Source organism: Emydura macquarii, unplaced genomic scaffold, assembly GCF_026122565.2.
Source record: "Emydura macquarii macquarii isolate MOO-44397 ecotype Brisbane River unplaced genomic scaffold, CSIRO-AGI_Emac_v2 contig_75, whole genome shotgun sequence".
Lineage (NCBI taxonomy): Eukaryota > Metazoa > Chordata > Testudines > Chelidae > Emydura > Emydura macquarii.
Genome location: NW_027130212.1, coordinates 4,352,381 through 4,369,927, shown reverse-complemented (window position 1 = coordinate 4,369,927; position 17,547 = coordinate 4,352,381). Strand labels below are relative to the sequence as shown.

The following is a 17,547-nucleotide window of genomic DNA, read 5'->3' as shown; positions in this document are numbered from 1 at the left end:
CCATCAGGAGGAGTCCATGTAGAATTCTTTTTCTTGTAGCGTTGTAGGTTGGGATCTGTGGGTGAGTGTGTTGTTCATCAGTGTGGTGGAAATATTCCTTGAGTCAGAGATAGCAAAAGTAGGATTCCAGGTCACCACAGAATTGTATCATTTGTGTGGGGTGGTGGGGCTATGAAACTGACCTAAGAACTCTACTCATATCTGTATGTACATTGATCTTTTAAACATAATGATGCTCTTCTTTATTTTTTTTCCTTTTGTTAATAAATCTTAGATTTAGTTAATAAAGATTTGCTATAAGCATATAATTGGGTGAGTTCTGAAATATTCATTGGCCTGGTGGGAAATGTGTCTGGTCTCTTGGGGTTGGCAGAACTTTATATATAGTGAATAAGGATTTTAGTAACCCTCATTATATTAGACTTGGCTGTCTAGGAGGAACCGAAAGGCTGGATTGATTAAAGAGGACTCTATTTTAGCTTCTTGGTAACCAGTGTGATATTACAGAAGCTGTTTTATTAGTAGCTTGGTGAAATGTAAGTATAGAATAAACCACCAGTTTAGGGGATTGTCTGCCCTATTCCTTGGAGTTTGCCCTGAGTAAGCATTCTCAGTGTGGCCCCTCCAGGCACCCACGCTCACACTTGGTTAGTATAGGAATGATTTTGTCCCAGTGGTTTTGATAACTATATGCAGTTGATTCTTATAATAAGAAGTAATTCTTATAAACAGAGTGCACTTATGACAGGCTGTTTTAAACTTCCCTATGGGAACCTCATTGGAAGGGTCATGATGGGAGCCAATGGCAGCACAGTAAAGAAGATAACCATGCTGTCAGTGCTGGGAGGGTGTCTGGAGTGTGCAGAGCCATGGAGGTTTCTGGTTATCTACTTTTGTGTATTTTTGCATTGGAAGAGGCCATATGACCCAATGTGACTGTTTTGAAATTGATATTCTGCAGCATCTACAACTCACGTATAAAAATGGAAAGTACTAGAGACCTCACTGGAAGCTTGAAAGCCATAGTGGAAAAGTCTGTATCAGCCAAGCAAAACCAAAACCAAACAAAAATCATGATTAAGTAATAATAAAAAAAAAAAATTGGAAACAAAATGCTGTATATTTTAAATAGTTTTCAATTACTGTTTAGAAACTTATCATTGGTTTTTTCACTATGAAACCCAGTCTCACGTATTTTTAAAGCAGCTAGGAAATCCATCAAGTTTTTGAAAATGCATTCTAATCTGAGCTATATTGACTACAAGACCAGCTATAATAAATGTAGCGTGGTGGTGGGGGAGATTTACAAATGTGCCATTTACATGAATAGTAGCTGGAATCTGAGTGACGAGTCCCTGAAGAATCTGTATAGAAGATATTTATTAAACATGACAGACTATAGTGATCTTGCCCTGTAATGAAATAAACCACTCAAATGTACACACAATAAGGACAGCATTTATTTCATCCTAAAACCATTATCCCAAAAGAAAAGGTATCAGGGTGTGTTCTTTTAATGAGTTATAAAAATAATTATTATAATGTATCAGAACAGTAATCTGGATTTGACTATAGTAGCCTTACAGAAAATGAGAAGAGTTTCTTTTTAAAAAACAAGTGGAAAATATATGTTTATTCATAGTCTTACGAAGAAATGTCCTCACTGGAAAAAAAATTCTTCAGCATTTAATAAGGATGATCTCTATAGGGCTCTAGGGCCTGATCCTGCATATAATGAACTCAGTGACAAAGGCCTCATTGATGCGAATGGTACAGGATCAAATCCATCCATAGTGTAGGGTCTACAGAAATTATTCCAAATCTGTAGCATTTAATGGTACCTCTGCAGAATTCTGTCATTTGGCTAAAAACTCTCTAGATAGGATTTCAGCCTCTGGTTAGGTCTATAAGACATTTCCAGGGTGGTATAAGTACAGTATGACTTAAAGATTTAGAGAGGGGCCCAAATGAAAAGCCCTGACCCGAATCCCCCCTTCCTGAAATGTGGATGGTTTGAAACGTGGGTCTGGCTTGGCCCCCCCATCCGTCTTCGCAAGGTGCAGGCGGCTCACAGGGAAAACTCCCCAGTGATCTCTACGATCTGGTCCCGTAAGCCTTCCCTTAGGAAACCTGGCTGGCTGAGAGCCAGTCCCAGCGTGCAGGCACGTGGTATCGCAGTCCCTCAGCCGCTTCCCTCCTGCCAGGGCCCCGAGGGAGTGAAGCGCTGCACACCGGCGAGCCACTCGCCCCCCCGCCTGTCACTTCCCTGCACAATCAGCTGTTCGAGGAGGAAAGGGACCCAGCCCCTTGCCAGACTGCCGTGGCAAAGCTGACCCGGCTGTATGGAAATAAGACGCCGACGCGTGGGGTTGCCTCCCCGGGAGGTGCAGGGGCTGCTGCTGAGCCCACCGTTTGGAAGCGACCCGGTGCCATAAAAGCTGCAGCGCGGCGCGCGGGGAGGTTCGCGCTGGAGGGGGCCCGGCGGCGGCGGCGGCAGCAGCAGAAATCAATAGTCTGGGGCTGGTTTTTCCCAGGCAGAACAGCTCGGGCGGGCTATATAACAAGGCGCATCCGCCCCCCTCTCAGCAGCAGCAGCTGGAGCCGCCCAGAGAGAGAGGCACAGGCAGGGCAAGGCACCGGGGGCAGAGACCAGCGCGGGGGAGGGTCGGGCAGCGAGCGGGCAACGCGTTCCTCTGGCCAAGAGACACGTGCGGAGCGGCTGCCACGTGGGCTTCGCAAGGCGCCTTGCTGCTCTGAGAGCTCGCGCGGCGGGTGCAAGGGAGACGGGGGAGAGGGAGAACCTGCGGCTGCTGGAGCATCTCGAAGGGGGGAAACGGGAGCGCGGCGGGTGCAGGTGCAACAGCCCGTGCTTGGTGCCGCCCTCGGTCCGTATCGGGACCCTCCCGCCGCTATGAGCGCACCCCCCTCCAGCGCGATCGCCCTGCTGCTGGCCGCCGCGATGCTGTGGGCGCCGAGCTGCCTCGCCCTGCGAGTCCTGAGCGGTGAGTGAGGGGGGAGAGGGAGGGCGCGCGGGGAGCTTCCCGTCAAGGCTGCTACCGCCGCCCTTGCTGCCAGTCTGCACAGCTGCAGCAGGCTGGGGCTGGAGCCTGAGCAAGCCCCGACTTGGCCTTTAGCCCCGACAGGAAACACTCTCGCCGAGTGCAGCGGGAGCTGTGCTGGAGGGGAGCGCTCCCGCTGGAAACCAGGTCAGATGAAGGGAAGAGGAGAGGGCAGCGTTGTATTCAATACGCGTAGGGCCAGACCGGGCGTCCCTCTCCCTGGCCGAACTTCCACTGAAGTTTTGGCGGAGTGAGCCTCGGCGTTCAGCTCCATCTCCATCTAGCGCATCTAACCCACTCCCTCTCTCTGTCATCGCCACCCATCAGCAGTGTCCAGAGGCCAAAGTTGGAAGACGCAGGCTGCTTAGGGACAAATCCTGAAGTTCTTTCTCCGCTCCTTACACAAGCAAAACTCCTCCTTGAAGTCAGAGCTAAGCCTGAGTAAAGACGACAGGATCTGGTCCTTAAAATGTATATTGGCATTGCTCACAATAGCACCAGAGAGCCTTGCTTGAGTTAAAAAGAAAATTGCTGTTAAATTAGTGGATGGGACACGGACCTATTAAAATACATGTGACAATTCACATGTAGGTTGGCTAACATGAAGTACTTTTAAAAACGAAATGAGTTTTCACTATTTATTTTGTATTGTCTCCTTTTTGCATTCAAATCATTTTGATCAATGAAAAAGAAATAATTGAAACGTCTTCTTTAACATTCATGTATTTAATATACACATCTGTACAGTTAAGACAATATGATAATGATAGTGAGGTTTGGTTTTTTTAGGTCCTGAGGTCATCAGAAGTTAACTTCCCTTACTGGCTGAGAACACAGGGAACTTTTTTTCTAAAAAAGAAATTGATCATACATGAGAGGCTGGCTGTAGAAGAATTAAATCTGGAACTTTTTCTTTTAAATAATGTTGAAGGCTTTGCTTCTGTATAGAGAGACAGACATAGACATAGAGAGTGAAGGTGTGAATTTAGTGATTGATTTTTGTTTTCCCATAAAACTTGAGAAAGCTAGACTGGAAGCGCTCATTGAAATTGGATGTATTGTAGCCAAACTGTTGTGCAATTTTCCCTTCTGCAAGTCTGAAATTAACCTCATGTCTATTTACTGTGCAGCTTTTGAAACAAGATTGTTTGTTGTAACTGTCATTTTTATAATGGGTATAATGATCATCTAAATCTAAACTGAGACTGCCAAACTCATTACACTGAAAAGCAAATTTGATTCCAGATCTTCAGAGATGAAATGCTAGATCAGCAAATCGCTATGATTCATTAAGATCTGCAGCCTCCCCAACATAATGTTTTCTAAGGCATTTTTTCTGCAACCAGAAGACAAGATATTTTTAAAGTTGATTGCTAACCTGCAAAAGTCACTATTTTTGTACCTTACATTAGTTATTTTAAAAGGATAATAAAAAGTACATGCTGAAGCACTTTTTTGTGTAGGAAACTTTACATTCACAGCTGTTTAGCTGTATAGAATTGTTCCTTCTTTTTATGGCAAAGTTAGGAAAGACTAAAAAAAAGCATAAACTTTATTGTATTGTGTATGTATCTTCATTTCTATTGTCTTTTGTGCTACTCCAAAAGGAAAAGGATGAAAGCATAACTGAAATGTGAGTTCAACCCCAGTTCAGGAGATTTATGTTCTGCATTCCTGGCACACACAGCATCTGATCCAAAGTCCATTGAATTCAATGGAAAGATTAACATTGACTTCAATGAGTTTTGGATCAGGCTTCGAAAACTGGTAATCTTGGATGCAAAAGGAATACAGAATTTAGTCCACTGATTGATCCTGTTGCATGATGATTTACATTCCTGACTACACTTCTTCGTTACAGAAGTTATGTATCTAAATTTTTGTGCATGCAGATGAGGATATGCCTCCATACACAGATAGCAGAACAATGGAAATGGTTTCCAGACAAGATGTTGCAAGTGGAGTGATACTATAATGATGGTACCTGCATAGAAAACATTGATTCATTTAGTTTGTATTTATTTATTTTATTCACACATATTTGTGTGCTGAAAACTTCAGAACCACTTTCATCTTATCCTGAGGCTAAGTACAAATGCTCTATGCTCACACTTGCTGTGAGTCAATAGGTGCCTATTTGAAGCAAGATCATGAATGTAACTATAGCATACTTTCGTTCTTTTACAACATTAAAGTGTTTTTTGTTTGTTTTTCTGGAAAAAAAGGCCCAAGATGCCATAGTCTGGAAGGTCTTGTTAATTCGAAAAGTCACACCCTGCTAAAGTGCATTCTGAGATGCACCACTTAAATTTGCATTGTAACCCTAAAATTGAACTAGGAGCTTCTGTGTCTAGGTATGAATAAATGACTATGTGTTTTATCATAGGTGTCATCTGGAAACTGAATCATTATCACTGCATTTAGTTTTCATGAGTGTTTCTTTTGTGTTAAATTTCTAAGGATGTATGTCCCTTTCATGGTTTGGGGAGACCTGAGCACATCATAATCTTCAAACAGAACTGTATCTTTCACTGAAATTTGTGAATACAATCCATAAAGGCCCATTTGTGTGAACAATGTTTTTAAAATCAGGCTACAGTACCTATATTTTCAAACTGTGGTTCAAACCATTGTTAGATTTCTGTTGAAAGGCACACTTGCAACACACTATTTTTCAAACATAAAATTAATCTTTTACTTTCATGTTTATGCTGTAGTGGGTCATTTGCATACCAAATACAGGAAGTGATTTGAAGCCAGTTGTAGAAAAAAGCCAGTAAGGGTTGTACTGGGACTTCAGTAGTTAAAGCTTGGTTAAGTGTGCAGAGGAGCAGTACACCAAGGAGCAGTGATCAGAGTACAGAGGCAGACAAAAGTGTCTTTGGGGTGCTGAAGGGAAACACCTCTTTTTGGAGGGGCCACACCCCTGCCCTGCCACGCCACATACACTTGGAACTATCTAGTGCTATTGACTATTGCTAATACTGCCTCATACTGAGGATACAGAGGAACCAGCAGAGATGTGTAGGGTACTCTGTGCCATCCTCCCCACTCCCAGATTGCATTTCTGCCCATGTATGTGTGTATATATCCATTGGTCTAAAATATCACAGAAGCATTAGATGGTGATGAAAAGAACTGGAAAGTTAACTTACATTTAATACATCATATCAGCTACATCTTTCTAAGAACTAAAATAGAGGACATTTTTCATTATGTGCTTGATCCAATGCCTAATGAAGTTCATGGAAAGATTCCCACTGAGTTCAATAGGTTTTGGATCAGACCTAATAATAATAGTTATATAATCACAATAAGTTGGCTATTATAAATGGCAAAACCTGTGTGATGCAATTATGTTTGCTGTTCTAGTATAGGTGGCAGGGGTCACAAAAAAGAATGTCCTACTTTTTAAAATGGCTTTCAGATTTTTGGCTAATTTAGTTCTGTAATGGTTTTCCATTGTTTACCCTTTTCCTTCTAAGTTAATAGCTCTTATCCACTTGTTAACATATCTTTTTGTGAATAAGATATAACTAGTTAGTGAAAAGTAACTGGCCTATTATTTTTTTCAGCAGATTTTTCACATTATGTTGGCACATTAGCCATAATTATTTTGATGTGCAAGTTGTTCAAGAAAAAATATGTAAATGCACTTTACTTTTTAATATAGATATATTGAGATTTCTTTTTTGTGAGCGATTCTTACATCCTCATTTCAGAATGTCTAGAATTGGCAGAGAAGAGGTTTTTAAAGAAAGAAACATAGTAGGGACTGGAAAAACTGCTGAGTGTTGCATAGCCTGCATTGCTGTCCCATGACATCATAAAGAACATGAAGTGATGATAATGCAGTTTGCAAAGATGCAATTACTTTAAGTATCTATTGGGCAGGAAAGAAGCAAACTAATCTTATTACTAACCATTTAACAACCTACATATTAATCATAGTCTTTATACCTTAATGACTGATGATTGCTGTCATTTTAGATTTGCTTTTTTAAATGCTGATATTTTTCTTTATTATGGCAGGTCATGATACAGTAGATTTAATATTAATATGATATTTGAAAGCAATAAATATATCTATTTGAATGGGGAAATAATTGGATGTATAAAATATTTCCTAAGGTGAGAAAAACTAACATGCAAAAGATAAATGAAATAGCCCTAGAATTTAAGAGCAACTAAGTTATTTACTTCAAATATCTTTGAGTGTAGATAGCTTTTGTTCATTTATATAGTTTATGATCTGATTTTCTGAAATACTATAGTTTATGTATGATGCTCAAAGAAGTTAGATGGTTAAAGATGCATATTCTTTTACAGGATAACAAAATGAATAGAGAGAAAGTCAATCCTTGTGTAAATAGACACAATTTCATTGACTTCAATGGCTTACTTATACCAGCTCTAAATGTGGCTTGCTGGGTTTTAATCAAGATATTTCTAAAATGAAAATATCCATTGCTTTTTAATTATATGTTATTTTTAACACCATTTTTGGCAAGACTGTTAGGTTTAAAAGAAATTTTAAAACTGTGCATAAAACAGTTAGGAAAAAGGCTAGCAACCTACCTACCCTAGGAAACATATCCTAGCATGTCTTTGGTATTTTTGATATTGGTGAAACTATGGTAGCTTCAGGGTGTGGCCCATGGGAGATATCACTAGTAATACTGGATGGCCTCCCAGGGACAGCTGAGTGACTTTCACCAGTAGCAGAAGAACCCACCATGCAGTGCCATGGCTGTTACTATTGAACAGGGGAGCTTTGGCCTATTCATGCTTTTCACCAATTAACAGTACACAACTTTCTTATTGCAGGTCCATATTGAATTAATTGCTGAAGCTGGGATTTTCAAAGGAGTGTAAGGGAATGAGGTGCCCAACTCCCACTCAAAGTTGGGCACCTAGCTCTCCTAAACCCCATTGGAAATCTTAGCCTTAAACACATATTTTAAACATTTACTTCATTGGGACCACTCACATGCTTATAGGTAAGCATGTGCTTAAGTATTTTGCTGAAACAGGTCAAAGACTGTAGAATCTATTTAGTAAACAAAAATACTTCTCATACTTCCCAAGAAATAAGGCAACATCACATGGCAAGGTAGCTTATGTTAAGTGCACTGGAAATGTCTGTACTTTGTTGCTGCAAAATATATGTCGTATATGGATAGCATACCAAAATAAATAGCTTCTATAACCTGAGATCCTTTTGATGGTTGAGTGGGTTAGACTAGAGTATCCTCCCCAGAGAGTGTTTTGATTCTTGATGCAATCTGTTTTATTCCAAAAGTGAATGGATAAAGTATTCTAAAGAGGTATTTAAGTAAGTTTCAGGGATGTATCATCTTTGTCAGGGATGGTTTTGCAGTATCAGGACTGAAGGTGAACCTCATCAGGGGATGGGAAGTCATCTTCAACCCCTACTTCAGTTTAGTGGCAGAGACTTGAACAGGAACTCCCAAGAGCCTTCTCAAGTGCTTCACTGCACAAAGTGAATGTGCATGTAATTTGTCTCAAATGAGCAAGCTACATGTTCCAGAACAACTTTCCCTTTCCAGTTATCTTTCATCACTCTACATTAGATGAACTAAGGATATGTCTGCATTGCACACAAAAACGGGGTTTCTGGGATCCAGGCTAGTGGACTTGGTGTTTCCAAGCCCATAACTGAGCAGCTGCACTGCACTGTAAACCTGTGTTTACAATTGCGGGACCTGGGTGTCACAGCTGCACTGCATTATATACTGCATTATGCAGATCTTCTGCCTTGGATCTATGGCTTGAGCTGCAGCCATACTACAAAATGAAAAGGCTTGGACCTGAATCACAGCAGGATTTGGGCTCTGATCCATCCCCCCAGCAGAGTCCCAGGACCCGGGTCATGAGTGCTTGCTGATCCAAGTTAAACTGATTTTTGTGTGGACAGAATAGAGGCTTGGGCCCAAACCTGAATCAAAGTCTGGGCTTAATGTGCAGTGTAGACATGCCCTTAAGGGGCTATCAGCAATGCCTTCACAAGTGTTTCTGCAGGATCCAGCAATCTTCCTCAAAGCTTATTAGACTGAAATGAATACTTACCATTCTCTCGCTTATACACAAGCCATACCCCATTGTCATTGACAAAAAGTCTCTACACAACAGTTACTGTAAACTGAAGAAGTCTCTGCCTTACTCTCACAAAAGTCCATATACACAATGTTTAAGGTCAAAAATTACCCCCATCACCTGAGTTTTGGCTTTATTAGTAAGGGTAACTCATACTAAACATAACAAGATAAACACCAACCTATGTCTTCTCCCCAGATATGACTTCACCAACATTCCTACTGTGGGCGCCATCTGCCCCATGCCCTAGCTTCCCCTCAGAAGAGCTATTCCCACTTCTCTTATATACAGTGTGGAGTTTAACAAGCCACACGTGCATCACTGAGTGATCAGGAATTAATTTACAGGGCCCAGAACCTCAAAGGTATTTAGCCATCCAACTCCCATTGAGTTCACTGGAAGTTAGATGCCTAAATAACACTGAAGATCTGGTTAGCTACTGGGGTGGAGTCACAATAGCATCCAGCCACTCTGTCACACTCCAGGATCATAGTATATTCCATATTCTTGCTGGATAAAATCAAACCCTGACCCTGCTCAGATTCACAGTCACTGTGGAGCTGACTGCACATGATATTTCACACAGCTTTCAGATAACACAAAGATGCAGATGAAAATGCTATAACTTGGGGCTTCATACTGGTTTATGTTATGCCCTGGAGAATGTTAGGTCCATAAATCAAGGAAGAGATTGTACACTTACAGACGCACACACACATACACAGTATTGTTATTTTTTCTGCGACTTAGGCTATGTCTACGCTATGTAGGCTATGTCGATTTTTCTGGTTTGATTGAGCAGCAGTGAAGACACGCTCAATCGATCCGGAAGTCGATCTAATAAAACCACCTCCAAAAAAAGTGTAGCGCTGTGTTGACGGGTACGCATTTCCTGTTGGCGCAGTGTAGTGGAGAAGACGTGCAAAACAGACGTTATGAAGTTGATGGAAGTTACGCAAGCAACGTAGAGTTACTCTACGTTGCTTGTGTAACTCCCATCAACTGTCACTGAATTTGCCGGTCAGTGTAGACCAGGCCAGACATAATGTAGATAACTTTTATTTACTAAGTAATCAGATGAATTGAACTCAAATTGCTAAGAAGTGGAAAAATCATTTCTATTTCAGTGAAACAGAACCATACACAGAGCAACTCAACAAAATGGATGGTTCTCATATGAAATATGACACATACTGAAAAATGATTGATCACCTACATTAAACTTAATGGCTGGGATTTTAAGTACTATTTGCTTGTAAAAATCAGAAAGAGGGAATGAGAATCAGGTTCTGATCCTGCAAAAATGTACACAAGTACCTATGTTTGTGCATGTGAGATGTTCCATTGAGTGAGATTACGCAGCCGTGTAAAATTAAGCGTGTGTGCAATTGTTTTGCAGGATTGGGGCCAGCAGAATAAGTATATATCATTGCTTCCCTTGACTGTAACACGTATGCTGTTTAAATTATTTAGACCCTGCTGTTTCTGCCAGAGACTTCCCCCATAATGCTAACCACAAGCTATTAGGCAGGCATATTATGTCTGGCTAAAAAATGTCTCAGAAGTCTGTTCTGGAATGAATTGCTACACTGAGATTTAAGAGATGGAAAAAGATTTATTTCGTCAGTCTGTCTGTCAAAGCAAGACATTTCCATGAACGTTTTGGGGCATTTTCCCCAATCTTTAAAGATAAATGGCTCAAATTATGGGGCTTCCATAGCCTGTCTTTGGACTTTATACCGTGGCTTAATTCATCATTTCCCAAACTTTTGAAAGCTGAGACTCTTTCAGGAAAATGAAGTGAATCACATTTCCATTGAACCCTGCCATGTGTTGCTAAAGACATACCCAAAATAAGCCTTCATTAAGGATTGATCATGTAGATGTTCATATCATATGATACTGCCTCTTATTTCTTATATGCTTTGTGAATTAAAGTATTATCACTGGCATCTGGGTTAGCACCCATTGAAACAAATGGGGCAGGTCACACCTCAAATATATAGTTTCAGTCTTTCTGTAAACTTTGGCAGACATCGTTGCCACTGGTTACACTTGGGAAACATTTTTCAGTGTTTTCTTCACAAATGTAATTTTTAAAAAAAGGGAAAGCTGAGATTCTGGAGAACAATGCAGTGACCTGTCTATACTACAACCCCACATCCCTAGCTAGTCCTTCCCATCTCTTTCAGGGTGGCGGCGGGTGTAGTGGGGAGTCCTATACTTTATGAAATGCTAGGCTAAATTATCTTGTTTTAAGAAGTTATGCCTAATATTCAAGCTCATGGATGCTGCTCAGTTTCAATGCACAGGAGCAGGACTTATTGAGCACAAAGACTGTGCACGTCTAGTATCGACCATGGCACTTGTCTCTCCAAAGGGATCAGGGAAGTTATAAGGGTATGAGACTATGGGCTCATTTTCTCTACAGGATGCAGGAGAGCTGGACCCGCAGATAAGAATGGAGAAAACATGCTATGATATAACAGATTGGTGTAGCCACTGTGCTCCCAGAACTCTGGGAGATATTTTGACTGTTTGAGGCACAAGTCTCTCAGGACATCCCCCCCTGGGATTGTGCAGTTGCATTCTGGCCCTTTATGCAGTGGGTATCTGTTATGATCAGCCCTATGATTTATAATTACATGGCCCATTTGGTCAGAAGCTGGTAAAATGCATTTATTACAGATAGAGCTAACTGGGTCTCAAATTTCTAATTTACGCAGTGTTAAATATATGGAGCAGAACTAATGCCCAAAATAGAGATTTTCCACTTAGAAGAAAAAGTAAAACTGTCACATTTTAATAGATATGGCAAAAAAAATGTTAACAGGAAATACCTCAGAGATTCTTTCTCTTGATAAAGGCATACCTCTTACCCCAAATGAATAAAACTGTGCTTCATTTGTTCTTTCAAAATAGATATCCATTTCTTAGTTGAGGCAGAATTTATCTTGTATTTGATGCAGGTAATTGTAATGGTATGTTTTCCTGAAGGGGTAATCCATGAATGCTGAAATACTGATTAGCTTGTTGTACTAAGAATTAGACACCAAGTCACTTCCTCCCACCTCCTTTAGATATAGGTTTAGACTTGTGCAATGTGCCTCTGTATCTAGAGTCTAACATGCAAATGAAGTGGTCTAATCTTTCCTTTGATCTGGTTGCATAGCTCCCATTAGTACTGAGGGGAGACCATTATGAGTAGGGACCTACCAAATTCATGTCCGTGAAAAACCCATCACGGACTGTGAAATCTGGTGTTCCCCATGAAATCTGGTCTTTTGTGTTCTTTTACCGTATGCAACATTTCACAAATTGGGGTCCTGACCAAAAGAAGGCCCCAAGGCTATTGCAGGGGAGTTGTTGTATTGTCATCCTTACTTCTGTGCTGCTTTCAGACCTAGGTGGCCGGAAAGCAGCAGCTGCTGGCTGGCTGCCCAGCTCTGAAAGTAGTGCTGCTGCCAGCATCAGTGCAGAAATAAGGGGAAGCAGTATCGTCACATTTTTTGGGGAGCGAGGGTTGGCTTTATTTTGCTGTTTTCATTCATTAATGAATGAAATTCATGCTTTATTACAACACCCATGCAATTTAAGAATTAAATATCTGAAACTGTGAAATTCAAGGTTTTCAAAATGCTATGAGTGTGAAATTTATGAAAATGGACCGTGAATTTGGGTGGGCCTTGATTATAAGGGTTGATATTACTCCTTCCAGCATGTGGTGTGTGTGTGTGTGTGCAATGCCCCATATCTTGGGAAATTAGATACTGCATATCTTCATCTACAGTGAAAGACCAGCTAGTGCTAGAACCAAACCCTCTCAAATTTTGAGTTCAGATAAAGTGGAATCTGGATTGGAGCCAAATCTTTTTTGTTCAGCGAAACAAAACCCACACCACTGAACTTTTACAAAACAAGAATAACATGTTGTCAGCTAGCTTCTGTCTAAGATACACACAGCAAATGATTTCCCAAGATATATAGCAATGCACATTGCAGACAGAGATCTATTTTGTTTTAATATAATATGGCAAATGCATTTTTAAAATGAATGTTCCTCAGTGGCATTCAGAAGTATGTTCCTTGCTAAACCTAGCCTGTATACAACACACTTTATGCAGTAATCCCATAAGGGCCAGTATGGGGATGGCAGAATCCATGGAAAAGTTAGGTGCTGAAGAAAGTGGTGCTGGTGACTCTGTAGAACACCCTGACCCAGTGCCCCAGTCAGTGAGCAGTAGTGTTAGAGGACACTGTACAGATGGAATGTTCATCTTTCAGATTATTTTATATTTATCACCCCAAGTATGTGCTAGAAATGAGTAAGGACAGTCACTCATCCCTTGACACAACAAGTGAGGATCACAGCTAGAAAGAGGAGGGAGGAAGGATGTGGGTGACAAAAGCTGCTTGGAGTAATAATATGAAATTGAAGTTTTGATCCATTTGGGGCTGTTAAAAATCCTATGGCATATTTCATAAAAGGAGGAGGTGTTGGCCTGACCTCCTGGCCAAATTACATCTTGTGGAAGTATACTTTCTGCCTATCGAGACTAAATTCTCTCTGCAGCGTCACTGGGACACAGTATTGTTTTTTCCAGCTTCTGTCTTTATCCATTGTTTAGTGTATTGCTCTGCACAACTAAGCAATTGCAGTGATCACTAGAGATGGCTTCATTTCATGGGTGTCTGGTGATCTCTATTACACATGTCCCTTTCCTAATTCACAGGACAATTATGAGGATTAATTGACTAGGGCCAGATTGTGATTCACCCTTGCATTGGGGAAGAGAAGAAGAGGACTTACCCTTCTTTATTAATCTCTTTTATTATGGTAGTAAGTAGGACCAATCAAGAACAGAGTCCCATTGTGCTAGGCACTGTACAAACACAGAATAGTAGCCACTTCCTACCCTGAAGACCATACAATACTCAGGAACTAGCCACTACTGTAGACTGTGTGCTTTTCTTAGGGTATGTCTACGCCATCGGGGCTGAGCTGGGGATGCACGGATCAATGCAGTGAGATCAACTGAGTGGGCAGTGGAGACCCGCTCAATCAATCCTGGATGTGTTCTCTGGTTGACACAGTAAATCCACCACCCCCGAAAAGAGTAAGGTTGCGTTGATCGGAGAGCGTTTCCCATCGACGCAGCGCTGTGGAGACTCTGTGGTAAGGGGACATTAGTAAGTCAACGGAAGATACGCAAGTTACAGTATGTAGCTTGTGCATGTCCCGTCGATGGCCACCAACAGTGTAGACCAGGCCTTAGTTTAACTGCTATTTACCAGTGACCCCTGAGGTGCAGGCTACCCCAACAGTTATGTGTGGGGGGAAAGTGATACCATGGTCTTGCCCCTTCTCAACACAAGCCAGCAGCAGTGGCTAGCTATGGAGAGTAACTCATACTGCACCCTCTTGAGGGGGTGGGTTGTAGCTGTGCTTCCGAGGCGCTGCTGAAGGCATTATACCTTCCTGAGACACAGAGCATCCCAGGGCTCCTGTATGATTGCCCCAAAATAAGTCCATGCTTTTCAGCCAGATTCTGGTGCCCAATATATATGCAATACACTTTGAGATCCTCTGATGAAAGGTTTTTACAGAAATACCAACTATTATTATTATTTTAGAGCAGCTTTACTGAAATCAACACGATGACAATTTGTATTATTCCCTGGCCTGGAAACCATATGAGCCCCCAGTGATTTATCTGCCTTAGCAACCTCAAATACTTATAGATGCTTCTTTCCCAATATTCCTGAGGACAGGAAGTTTGCTGTTAAAATACTAACAAAGACATTGGCAAATGTGGTATTAAAATCTATTACCAGTGTGTATCTGTGAGTCAAAATGAGTGGCACTCTGATTTTCTTACGTTTGCCAGGAGCATAAACTAGGTAGCATTTGTGAACTGGACACTGTGACTCAGTAACAAAGGGGAGATATGTCTTTGGAGTTGCAAAACTTGGCAGACAAGATGGTATTAGTCTTCATTTGTTTCCATTGCAAATGACGACAGAATGCAATTGTATTGCAGTAGTAATATTATTTAAAAGAAAGTAATGTAATATGATTCATCATAAAATCCAAATTAAATTCGCTATACTGGCCAGACAAGAACATGATACAGTAAAACATCAACAGACCAAAATCAAAGTGTGACAGGCTGATACAAAGATCAGTTAACATATGATGCAGCAGAGTTGTATCAGAATGTGATTAGAAAGATTTATTACTTTTTATCAGCTCAGTGTTCACATTCTAAAGTGCATTATTAGGGCTCAGCTTGGGACTGAGTGTGACACATGGAAAAGTGAAAAAAAAACATGGGCCAGATTTTTGCCTGGTTTAAATTGGTATAGTGCCACTGAAGGCAATGACATCATGCTGATTGACACCAGCTGAGGATCTAGCCCAACAATAAGTCTGCATGCTGGAAGGACAGCAAGACGTACACTATGTATGTATTGTTTGTTTCGGCTGATTTGTATGCAGTTCTGCCTCTAGGTTAGGTTTTCATTTTGGTACTTCATCCAAATACGGCTAGTTCTTCCTCTGTCCCTACGTGTGTCTTTATTTACATTATTTTTAAAAGTCTACCATATGCCTCTTTCTGGACCTTCTATATGGAATTTTTCAAAGAGAGAAAAAGAGTGACCTACCATGCTCAAAAAGGCCAGGAAATTATCCTGCAGCTCATCATATCAAGGATTTTGGGATTATAATTACACAATGTTGCCAAAAATCATGAGTTAGCCCCCCAAATCATGAGATTGGCTTAAAAAGCATGAAATTGTGAAATACAATAAGGTTGGGGCTCGTTTTCTTTGCCTTCCATTTTTTGAAACTTTAAGTTACAAGGAGGTCACGTTTTTCAGATTTTCTCCTCAAGCGCGAGGGCTAGAAACATACTTAAAAAACCCAACACACATGAAACCAGGGATGGTCACAATTCCAGCAGCTCTGGGGTGTTAAAGAAGACAAACATCATAGGAGCTGGCAACACTGACTCGAAGCAATTTTTCCCCTGCCTAGAGCTGAGCTCTCTATGAGAAAGGGGAGGAGAGAACTCCAATATGATTGGCTTAGGTCAGAGATGTGGAAGAGGAGGCACTAGTTGGCAGGAAGGGGTGGAGTGCAGATGATAGGAGTTGTTCCCTCCTCTCCCACTCTGGGTTCCAGCTGGTCCTACAGCTGCAGGACTTGACCAGAGGTGGTTTCTTTTTTTTTTTTTTGGCCATTGTCAGATACCTGCTGGTGACCACTTCCAGGTCCTTCTCCATCAGCGGAGCAGTAGGGTTCTATATCAGTCACAGAGCAGTGGGTCTGAGGAAGAGGTGCACCCCTCCTGTTCCAATCTAGACATTTTTTCAGATGGTTTTAGCTAAAACATTCTGGCTGCTAGAACTAAGTGAACAATCTGTAATGACTAATATTCACAATATTATTTTTCTGGTCATAAACTGTCCCCAAACGTTTCTCCCACACTGATTTGCCCACAAGCCCATGCTCCTCTCCTGTCTCCCTTTGTCTCTCACTCATCTCTATTTCTCCTCTCTCCTCTGCTACTCTTTGGCCTCCTGCATCTTTTGGTCCTGTTTCCTCTCCTGAAACTCTGCAGCTATCTCCCTGTTTCTTGCCTCCCCTTTGTCATTTCCTAATGCCTTTGCTTATCCTTTCTCCCTTGCTTCCATGTACACCCCGATTCTGCAAATTGTGGGCACTGGAGTACACCTTTGTAGGTCATTTTGCAGGATCAGGGCCTTTCTCCTTCCATCTTTGCCTGGTCCTCTCTCCTCACCTGGACCCCTCAACTTGTTTCTCTCCAGCTGCCCAGATTCTTGCCTCCTTGATTTCGTTTCCCCATGCCTTTTAGCCCATGACTCCACCTGTCCCAACACTGATTCTTTGCAATGATCCTTCTCTCCTCTATCCCATTCCCTAGATCCCTTCTCCTGCCTCCTTGCTCGTCTGGATCCTTATCCCTTTTCTTCTCTGTATCCTCTCCTCCTTTGACCAGCTGAAGGGCTGGGGAGTTTAAATTCATGGATTATGAACACAGTAGGTTGAACTAGATCTAAAGGAACAAGGTGATCTTGAGTTCAGGACTCAAGTGGGGAAAAGGTGGCTTTAAGCCACCTTTTTGCCTCCCCCAATCCCTAGACCTGCTGGGGGCTGGTTCAGCCTTTAGTGGAAGCCAGAGCATTGCCAACAATCTATCATGAGTCTCAGGATATTTGGATTTTATTTCTTAACGCCCCAGTTCCGGGAATCATGTTATTACATGAGAATCATAGATTCATTATTTTTAAGTAAGCTTTTGGCCTTCATGGTTGCAGAGAAAAGCTTGAAAATGTAACTTATAAA

At 41.5% G+C, this 17,547-nt stretch overlaps 1 protein-coding gene across 1 annotated transcript in view; it reads left to right on the top strand.

Moving 5' to 3' along the window:
- Positions 1 to 2,639: 2,639 nt before the first annotated feature.
- The window catches only part of CHODL (chondrolectin), a 40,503-nt gene continuing 25,595 nt past the window's right edge, over positions 2,640 to 17,547 (top strand). The window contains exon 1 of the mRNA XM_067542914.1: positions 2,640 to 3,002. Coding sequence (XP_067399015.1) covers positions 2,912 to 3,002 — 91 coding nt within the window. The 5' untranslated portion in view covers positions 2,640 to 2,911. The remainder of the gene's footprint in view (positions 3,003 to 17,547) is intronic.